This window comes from Trichosurus vulpecula, chromosome 3, assembly GCF_011100635.1.
Source record: "Trichosurus vulpecula isolate mTriVul1 chromosome 3, mTriVul1.pri, whole genome shotgun sequence".
NCBI classification, from domain to species: Eukaryota; Metazoa; Chordata; class Mammalia; order Diprotodontia; family Phalangeridae; genus Trichosurus; species Trichosurus vulpecula.
This window is the reverse complement of record NC_050575.1, coordinates 197,265,599-197,274,971: the sequence shown is the minus strand read 5'-3', so window position 1 is coordinate 197,274,971 and position 9,373 is coordinate 197,265,599. Positions and strand designations below refer to the sequence as shown.

General features: G+C 39.7%; 1 protein-coding gene across 1 annotated transcript in view; it reads right to left on the bottom strand.

Annotated features, from left to right (window-relative positions):
• Positions 1 to 517: 517 nt before the first annotated feature.
• Positions 518 to 9,373, bottom strand: part of ATP9A (ATPase phospholipid transporting 9A (putative)) — a 162,178-nt gene continuing 153,322 nt past the window's right edge. The window contains exons 26-28 of the mRNA XM_036751652.1: positions 9,175 to 9,232; positions 7,220 to 7,423; positions 518 to 2,191 (exon numbers count right to left, since the gene is read on the bottom strand). Of these exons, the coding sequence (XP_036607547.1) occupies positions 2,055 to 2,191; positions 7,220 to 7,423; positions 9,175 to 9,232 (399 nt within the window). The 3' untranslated portion in view covers positions 518 to 2,054. The remainder of the gene's footprint in view (positions 2,192 to 7,219; positions 7,424 to 9,174; positions 9,233 to 9,373) is intronic.

The following is a 9,373-nucleotide window of genomic DNA, read 5'->3' as shown; positions in this document are numbered from 1 at the left end:
GGAAGTAGAAAACTTCAATGGACAATCTATTCCTGTCAGCAGTTTACTTTCATTCTCTAAGATGGATTTAGAGCTTGATCAGGTGCTAGCAGGGCAATGTTGTAAGTACAAACCACTGTAAAGACGTACTCTAACCCAGAGATGTCAAACATGGAGCCAGCAGGCCACACATGGCCCACAACAATTCTGAGCGTGGCTGGACCAGATTAAAACGTAATTGGGAAATACTTAGCAAAATAAATAAAACATAGATAATATTTATGTCATTTTCTAAGTCAAAACACAGCCTACAGGGATCCTTATTATGGTAACATTTCATTTCAAGTCTGACACCACTGCTCAAAGCAAAACAGGGAAATCACCCATTCCAAGTACCACCCTGGTTATTAAGAATCACCCTGCAGGGCGCAGCTAGGTGATGCAGTGAGTAGAGCACCGGCCCTGGAGTTAAGAGGACCTGAGTTCAAATTCGGCCTCAGACACTTGACACATTTACTAGCTGTGTGACCTTGGGCAAGTCACTTAACCCCAATTGCCCTGCCTTCCCCCCTCAAAAAAAAATCACCCTGGGATATTGATGGGATCAGGAACTAGGCAGTGGTAGCTTTGTTTCTTCAACTGGGATATCCATAATCAGTATCTCACTTTACCACCAGAGGTTTCACTTGGGAAGGTATCATCAACTCGAATATGAAGTCAAGATGTTAAGTACATGTTACTAATGAGGACTCATTCATTTCTTCCCTACTGCACAAAGTAGTTATATTTAAAGGAGTGATTTTAAAACCCAAGAATTCCTTTGCTCTATGACAGAAATCTTCCAAATGTCTTATATCACTCTTTGAAACAACAAGCCATGTTTCACATGAAGTACTGCTGTATAAAAAACACCCCCCAGGACTCTCAGCCCTGGTGGAAGAGAAATCTTTACCACTGGCTGCTTTTCAACAAGTTTGCCTTCAAACTGGTCTCACTGAAGCACATTCCCATTCCCAAAGCTGTGGCTGCGGCCTTCTCTTGACTAAAGTTTTCTTGCTTTAAAAAGTCATTGATGAATGGTAACAGTGTAGGAAGCCTTGGTTTATTGTCGGTTCATCTTCAATAATTCCTCTTAATAGGAAACAGATTTTTTTTTTATGTAGTGAAGAGTGGCAGCTCTCTGACCTTTCCTTTTCAGTCTCAGAGGATTTAAGCCACATCTGCCATATTGTCTAAAGAATTAGTCTCTTCTCTTCTCACATTGTCGACACATTCAGAGGCAGCTCAGCAGCAGATTTCCCACTAGAGAACTCTGCTGAAGTTTAGGGAAAATTTTCAGAGCCACTGTACCATTTGATTATTAGATCCACCACAGAAGATGATGACACCTTTAAAAAGTCATTGATTAGGTGGCTGGTCAGGTTGAAAGGAGTACCATGAGCACTGGACCATAGCAGAATATAACCAGGTCCAGGGTTCTGACCTGGCAAATTCAGTCCCGGGTTATTCTAATGAACAGTGGAAAGAGAAAAGTGACATCACAAGACTGCAAGCAGATTTCTTTTTAAATAATTTTATATGACACTCACAGCCCCCCCCAAAATGTACCAAGTGCCACTGTTTCTCACCAGAAAGACAAATTTAAATAAAAATAAAGCAACATTAGGACAGTTCTAAACCAAAACAAAATACCTCCTTGAAATCTTCATCTCGTTAACAACTATTGCCACATGATGACCCAAGTTGTGGTCATTAAGCCGCTTTCATGGTGCCCTTCATGGGTGTCTTGGCCAAGCCACTAATTTTCTACATATTCACACCATTCAATTCAATGATAATTGAACAGAGGTAAAACTGATCCAATGAGATGCTTGTATGTACCCACCCCATCCCAATTATTCTGTAAAAGGGTTCAGTTAACTGAATTTGTAAAGTCTTTTCTCACTGAAGCAGCACATACAAGCAATTACTGCATGATCCATACACAACTATCATAAGTAGTCGTTAATAGGAGTACATCATCTTCTTCCATCAGTAATGTGCAAAATAAAGGTTCTCGCCAACAGATGAGCAGGCTACGACGTGAGCTTTGAGTAACTCGGAGGAGAGAATCGCCTTCGTAGGTATTTCAGGACATAAAGAGGAAGACAGCTGACCAAGGTGATGACCGTGACCTTCCACAAGAATGACACAGTGGCAATGAAATAAACATCTGCAACAAAAAAAAAAGCAAGATATCATTGAACCAGGTCCAGGGTTTTCTGAATTGTGCATGGCCAAGTAGAAAAAAAAATCCATATGCTACCCAAAAGGAAAAATATTCCACAAAGAAAATGTACAATCTCCTGGTATCTGTATCCTTCCTGTCCTTCCTCAGATAGTCTTTCTAGAATTAAATCTGCTTCTACAGATGGTTATAGAAAAGTCATTAGTTATTCTCTTTTAGGCAGGCCTTCAAAGACTTCCACATTTGGCCCCAACCTACTTTTCCAGCCTTATTTCATATTATTATTCAATACATACCTTATTCTCTAGCCAAAGTGAACTACTCACTAGCCTCCAAACAGTGCTTTCCTGTCTTTGCTCATTCTAATTTCTTTTACTGTGAAATCCCACCTAACCCCATTTATTCCTATCAGAATTCTACTCTACTTTCAAGATCTAGCTCCAATGCACCTTCTACATGAAGTCTTCCCGGTTTTCACATGCAAGATTTAATTACTCCCCCATAATACTCTGTACATTACTTGGGGCTGTTTATTTTTCCTAGAAGTAATGAGTTGTATATAACTAAAATATAAATCCCTTGAAAACAGGGATCATATTTTCTTCTTCTCTTTATTCTCCATAATGTCTTACACATAACAGATACTCAGAAATGGATGAATAGCAGTTCACATTTCTACAATATCTGAAAGTTTGCAAAATGCTTTCCCCATAACACCCCCATGAGGTGGTTATTTGCAAGCATTATTTTTTTTCCCATTTTCTAAGTGAGGATACACACTCAAAGAGATTGTGATTTTTTCCAAGGTCAAATGACTACAAAGTAGCAGAACCAGGACTACAGCTGACTTCCCAGCTGCCTTGGGAATGCTCTGCCCAACGGACCACACTGCCTCCCCATACTTTTTGCTGCAAGAGTTTCTCTGGATGTTTTTTAATTTGGGAATCATCTGGCTTGGGAGTCTTTGTCTCCTTTGAACTCTGAAACTGTAATCTGCATACTTCAATTCAAAGGAATGAGCTTACTCTCCAGTATTCCCTTTGGCCAGTTTTCATTCATGAGAGATCTACTACTTACACCTGAAATAAGTTCAAAGCAAGTTGAGATACTCATGCGTTGGGGATCTCCCGTAAAGATCAGCTCTGTACAAAGGAAATGAGAGCACATACTTCTCCCGGCACAGGACACAGTGATTGGTATTTATGAATTTTGAGAGAAGAGGAGTGACATCTTGTGGTTCTCGGTAGTAGGTGGAGAAAACTCCAGTAAGAGGAGACATGCAGCTACCAGATTAAACTAAACAATGGCATGCTCTGTCTTCTTACAAACCTAGTGTAAGAGGAAATAGGAACCCACTGTTTGGATGCCTTCAGGTTTAGAGAGAAGAAAGCCAGAGGCATCCTCTGGACTCCAGGTTACCTTCTGGAGTCCGGCTGACTGTCGCTTCCTCCAGGAAAGCTTTCTTAGACATCTCAGCTCATACAGATCTCTCCCTCGTAGGGACTCTGAGAGTCCCTGTCTACAGGGATGCTTGTTTGTCTCTGCCATCCCCTTGCCATTCATCCTCCCCCTCTTTAGCTTGTTCAGTTATCTCTTTATGTAACAATTTATTTTATTTATTTATTATTACCATTGTCCACTGCTTCAGGGTCTGCAAGCTGCTTCACAAACATTAACTCATTTTACTCCTCATAGCCAAATAAATGAACATCTGTTCATCCCAATTTTAGAGATGAGGAAATGGGAACTCAGGGTACTGAAAGTGAAATCAACCAGTCAATAAGCATGTATTAAGCACTTACTATGTGCTAAGAACTGTGTTAAGGACTGCATATACAAAGAAAGATTAAAACAAATCCTTTCCCTCCAGTCTACATTCCAATGGAGCAGACATTTCATAAGCCTTGATGCTGCACTGAGACTTTTGGGACACACTGTATCAGTCAGAACATACAAGATAAATACCAAATTGATAGAAGGTAACTTTAGAGGGATGGCTCAAGCAGCTGAGGGACAGTACAGGAGAGGAGGGAAAGACAGGAGTGGAAAAACCTGGAAGAGGCAGTACTTGAGCTGAATCTTAAAAGAAGTTGGGAATTCTTTGAGTCAGAGGTTAGAAAAAAGGGAGAACATTCCAAGCCAGTGCAGACACAAAGAAGGAAGACAGAGTATTATGTGTGAGCAACAGCCAGTAGGCCAGTATGATCTGTCCATGATCATCTGGCTAGTTAACTATAGCCAGGGCTCAGACCTAGGTCTTCTGGTTAAAATCCAGGGCATATTCCATTCTTCCACATGACCTCCAATTATGCTATAAGGTGCTCAAAGCATAGGGACGTTTTAGACTTCTCTGTGCCCTACATCCTGCTGAAAACACAGTTCCTTGGCTCACTGAGTACATATTGATTTTTGACACATCTGGGAAGTTGTTCTAAGCTTTCCTGCTTATCGCCGTGCAGTCATTTTTAGTTATGCCTGACTTTGTGACGCCTTTTGTAGGTTTTCTTTGCAAAGCTACTGGAGTGATTTGTCGTTTCCTTCTCCAGCTCATTTTACAGATGAGGAAACTGAGGCAAACAGGGCTAAGTGACTTGCCCAGGGTCAACACAGGCAAGATGGCTTCCTGACTCCAGGCGCAGCACTCTATCCACTGTGCCACCTTCCTATTTATAGAGAAGCCTTTTTTGCCCACAATTAACCCCTTCTTGGAGACTCATGAGGCTAATGAAAGAGATGATTTTAAGAGTTCTTCCAAGAAATAATAATAATAGCTTGCATTTCAATAGCACTTTATCGTCTGCAAAGCACTTTGCATCTGTTATCTCACTTCACCATAACAACAAGAACTGCCCTAATGGGGATCCCTGGATGTGAATCACAGTCAAACAATGGGAGGTTAAGCTAGATGTCAAATACACCCTAAGTTCAGTGGAAAGAACAATGGGCCTGGGTTCACATCCTACATCTGTTGTTTCCTAACCTATAACTTCTGCACGTCATTTAACTTCTCTGGGGCTTACTTTCCTCAAGAGTAAAATGGGGAATGTGGCCTCTAAAGGTTCTTTCTATCTCTAATCTAAGATTCTATGACCCTAAATCCATCTTCATAATCCAGCTGAATTATTTACAGAATTGGACTTAATTTTTTGTTGTTCAATGGTCTTAGTTATGTCCAATTTGCCGTGATCCCATCTGGGGTTTTTTTTTGGAAGCAATCGGGGTTAAGTGACTTGCTCAGGGTCACACAGCCAGTAAGTATCTGAGGCCACATCCTGACTCCAGGGCCTGTGCTCTATCAACTGCACCACCTAGGGGCCCACTTTTAGGATTTTCTTGGCGAGAACTGGAATGGTTTGCCATTTCCTTCTCCAGCTCATTTTACAGATGAGGAAACTGAAGTAAACAGGGTAAAGCGATTTACTCAAGGTCATACAGCTAGTAAGTGTCTGAGGCTGGATTTGAACTCGGGTTTACCTGACTCCAGGCCCAGTGCTCTATACACTACACCATCTAGCTGCTCCTAGACGTAATGGAACCTATCTAATATATTTAAAGAACAGAAAGATCCTTAGGCAACATTTTTGAGGCTGTGAGAGACAAGCAGTAAGTAATTCAAAATAAAAGAAGATGCACACCTGTCTTTAATTTTGGGAGTTTGAAATAACCTGTGGCTTAAGCATTTAATAGATCAAATGAACTTGAGTTTTTCTCGCACTGGCCTAGTAAGACTGGATTACCACAAGATTATTCATAGTAAAACACAGTGAATACTGGGCCAGCTGAAAGACCTACATGCTAAAGGCTTATGAAACTGGGAAAAGAAAAACTTTCAGACTTTAAATCTAACTGCCAATCAGTTCTCATGTTATTATCACCTGAAAAGATTTCCACCTCTCTTTTTGGAATGACTTTAATTAAGATGCTAGGGACACTGCTCAAAGCGACTAACTACTATTCCCAGAGGATCATGTTGCATCCTGAAGGTGAGCAACTTTGGAGTAGCCTAAGAGATTAATGCATTCAATGAAGCCTTGGTGACTGGCTACTACGTACTAGGTCCTGTGGAGGATACAATATATTAAACCTGTTCTGTGACTTCATGGAGCTCAAGGTCTAGTAGGGGAAGAGCCATGTGTACAAACAGCATTAATATAAGGTGGAATGGCAAAGTACAATAAGAAAGATCCAGATTATTGTAGGAACTCACCTAATGCCACTAAATGCTACAGTCTATATTCAGCGCTCACATGGGCCACATTTTCCCATCCGTTTTAAATCTGGGGACTGACAATGACCTTGTAGCTGTCCTGTCTACTTGAATTTCTATTCCAATGAGCTCAGCTGGTTGGAGCCTGGTAGAACCAGGCTCAGTAGATAGAGAACATTGAGATGCAATCTCAGGTAGCTCTGAACCAAAACTTTTCCCAACCACAGTTTATACTTTAAATACCAATCATACCACAAAACTCTGCCACCTGTCATAAAGAGGGCTAAACAAGACAAACGACTCTGCATGCCCAACATATAACCTTACACATAATACTTAATACATGCTTATCAGATTGGACTGGATATTCCACATGGCTTAGCACCAACCCATCAACCAATACTGGAAGAGGGATAGGAACAAAATCTGTGATTTCAGTGGTATAGAGAACTTCTAAGTGAAGACACTATCTCTACTAATGCAGGTTGGCACCTTCTCTGCAACCTAAGAGTGCCAGAGAGTTGTCTAGACCAATGAGAGGTTAAATGCTGTAATCAGTGTATATCAGAAGCAGTACCTGATCCCAATTTTTCTTGTCTTTGAACATGAGTCTCTATCACTAAACAATGCTGCCCACTGGAAAACAATTCAAAAATAAGATCTACTAACTGATGTCAAACATGTCACTGATGTCAATTTCATCCATGAAAGATCTTCTTCATCGTGGCAGTCTCCCAATCTAGTGACTGCTGTGAGCTTGGATCTCATACCAACTTTCACTAGGTTTAAATAAACCGGTACCTTACCAATGAACTCATGTAAGAAGACCAGGGAGGCGATGTAACAAGAGAGGCTGAGCAATTCTGCCACTATCATGAGCCAATGCCATGTCTGAATCGTTAATGCCACCATCAGCAGCTCGGTGAGAATCAAGGACGTGAAGGAGATTGCAACAATGTGGACAAATTCAGACTCAAATAGCAGTAATGCTCCATACATGATGATGCTACCTACAAAGTCAGAAAGAGAAATCCCTGAGTGAAGTATACAGAACTGAAGGATGGGTTCCCCTCCCCAGTATGACCCGGCACCACCCACATGCTTTAATGAAAATATTTATCCACCTTATTGAGACAACATGGTGGCATGGTGACTATTGTGTTGGACCAAGAGTCAAATCCTACATCTGAAACTTACTGTGTGACCAAGATGGTGAGCCATTTATACTCTGAGGTTCAGAGTTTAAGCCTCAACTCTTTAAGTCAAAGCAAAAGTTCTGAAAATTTTTAGTCTCAGGATCCCTTTATACTCTTAAAAATTACAGAGGACCCATCCCAAAGAGTTTTTATTTATGTGGGCTATATCTATAAATATTCACCATATTAGAAATTAAAATGTCACAGTACTTCTATGAAAATAATTTTGACCTTGCAGATCCCCTATAAAGGTCTTAAACACACTTTGAGAACAACTGAACTGAGTTATAACTAGATTATGATCTGTACTAGTGAAAAGTTTCACATCCATGAAATTCCATATGCTTCATCTATAGATAAATTCATTCTGCTTCATATCCACATTCAATATTTTTAATTAAAAAGGAAAGTGGACCTGATAATGGAAGTTAATGACCAGTGGTTTCTTAGAAACTAAAACAAGTAGCTGAAAAAAATAAGTATCAACTACTTCACTACATGAACAACTTAGCATTCACCATAATAATTGTAAATTAAATAAATTATTATTATTTATACGTAAATAATAAAAATAAATAATAATAAATAAATTAAAATAAATAAACTGAGTCATACTGGTCATAAGAGATAAAGGGGATTATTAGTAGCAATAATTTTTCATAAGATCGCATATATAATTGTTGAACAGTAAAGTATGAAGAAGCAAGAAAACAATCTACACAATTATGACAAAGTAAAAAGAAATAAAAATAACAAAAAATGGAAGCTGAATCCTATGTAATTATAATGACTAAAGAGGTTGTCCCCATAGTAGATATGAGAAAAATGTATCTCCCTCCTCTATTTTTTGTAGAGGTTGGGGAACTATGGGTGCAGAGTATTGCAAACACTGTCAAACGTTTCAGTTGATGTGTCGATTGAATTTGACAAACTGCTTTCCCCCCACCCCTTCCTTTATTTTTCTTTGTTAAAAGAGAAGGTTTGCTGGAAGAAAGAATATATTCAAAAATAAAGGTGACGTAAAAATTTTTTTAAATCCAAAAATTTTTAAATCGTCTCCCCTAAATAACATTAATGATGACAATGGTTCCCCTTTCTGGTTCACAAAGCGCATTCTGCACAAGAACCTGGTGAGGCAGGTAGTATGTATATCACACTCCCTAGCACAGCTGGAGAATCTGAGGCTCAAAAGAGGTCAAATGAGTTGTCGAGGGTCAAAGAGGTAAAAAGTATCAGAGTCACAACTAGAATCCCCCTTGTCTGACTCCAAGAGCAGCATGCTGGTGGTTTTCACTATACCAAGCCAACACCATGGCTGCCTGCCTGACAAACAGTCCATAGGCAAAATCCAGTACCTCTCTTATGCTTGACTTTCATCTAATATTTGGAAGGGTCTGTAACAACAGTGTAAGAAGAAATTCACCCATCATAATGCAACATTGTGGCTCATGATGGCTACTTTATCATATAGAATGTCATTTCTACCACAGCAAACAGACATCATATTTCCTCCTTTTGGCACACCATGAAGAAAGCAAAAGGGAGAAAAAAATTTACTTCCTTACCCTGGTAGACACTTATCAAAACCCATATTAAGAAGGTCTTGTAGGACAACGGCCGTCCCTAAGTAAAAGAGAGAGAGATTAGAGAGTTATGTAAAAAACTAATCAACTGACATCTGTCTTAATTTTACCAGAAGGAAATATCTATCCATTAACTAAGGCAAATACAAGAGACAAGTTCTGCCTAACTTTACCAAATGTC